Genomic DNA, 1,134 nt, shown 5'->3' with positions numbered 1-1,134 from the left:
AGGAGAAAGGCAGAAGTCCAAGTGTGCCTGGTGGGGGGGCATTCGCCTCGTCGGCCGCCCCCCCCCGCCCCGGGGGATGGCCGCAGATCAAACGCCCGGACGATCGGACCGGGAATCGGGACGTGATTCCCCTGGATATGTGGCACGTGCTACAATATGACCCGAGAACACCATTCTGGGGGTAGTCTGTTATCTGCTCATGTGGCTCTCCGGGTGCGAAACCCGCGCGCTCCCCCCAGCCCCACAGGCCACCAACCGGCTAGAGGTCTCTCTGTGGTATCTCTCAAGGGCGTCCGGGGAGGGGCAGAGGGAAGAAAAGAGGCGCGCATGCCCGGCGCGCCTGGGTGCATACGCGGGGGTATTGTGGTGCGTGCGGTGCCTTGCGCGGTCCACGCACGCCGACGTGCGGTGCGGGCGGGCGCATGGACGGCAGGCGAGTGCCAGGGCACGACCGGCCCGCTGGAGGGGGGTGAAGCCGCCAAGACAGCAGAGAGGCCTTACCTGGCCCGGGGGCCGGCAGGTGCGGGGCGGGTGAGGCGGGGCTATCTCGCCTTTGCCAGCCCCGCGGCCTGGACCGCTCTCTCGGGCCACTCCGGCTCACCGCCGGCCGCATGGAGCAGCGGCAACGGAGCCGGGGAGAGATCCCCGACCGGCCCGGGCAAGTCTCGATCACTGTTTCCCCCCCCCCCCGCTCCCGGACCGCGAGGTGATGCAAGGGGCCGGCGTGGGCTGGCTCTTGGTCCCGGGGGGGGGAGGTGGCACATCCGACGCGCTGGGGTGGCCGCTGCATGGCCCCACACGGCCTGGCTGGCGTACTTTCCCCGGAGGTCGATCCGGGAGCACGCAAGCCCGGATGTGCGCGCGCTGGTGCGTGGCGTGTGCATGAACTGGCCGGTTCATACGCGCATGCTCTCCCCTCCTGCGGGGACGGATGCACGCCGGCCGCCCCTTTTTCGGCGGGCGTCCTGGCTCGGGGCCTCCCCAGGCCGGGGTCCCAACTTGACTGCCTTGTGATGCCTGTTTGCCTCGTCCCTCAGACACCCCTGCTCTCAGTTACAATCGTTCACCATGTCTGGCCGCGAAGGTGCGCCCTCTCCCTCCTCCCCTTCCCCCCTGTCCCCTTCTGCTTGCCGG

General features: G+C 69.8%; 1 protein-coding gene across 1 annotated transcript in view; it reads left to right on the top strand.

Annotated features, from left to right (window-relative positions):
- Positions 1-1,068: 1,068 nt before the first annotated feature.
- H696_03518 (hypothetical protein) overlaps positions 1,069-1,134 on the top strand; it is a gene marked incomplete at both ends in the record, with an annotated part of 5,702 nt that continues 5,636 nt past the window's right edge. Inside the window, one exon of the mRNA XM_009497386.1 lies at positions 1,069-1,084. Within this exon, the coding sequence (XP_009495661.1) occupies positions 1,069-1,084 (16 nt within the window). The remainder of the gene's footprint in view (positions 1,085-1,134) is intronic.

This window comes from Fonticula alba (assembly GCF_000388065.1).
Source record: "Fonticula alba strain ATCC 38817 unplaced genomic scaffold supercont2.5, whole genome shotgun sequence".
NCBI classification, from domain to species: domain Eukaryota; order Rotosphaerida; family Fonticulaceae; genus Fonticula; species Fonticula alba.
The sequence above is the reverse complement of the archived record's forward strand: the minus strand, read 5'-3'. Positions and strand labels throughout refer to the sequence as shown.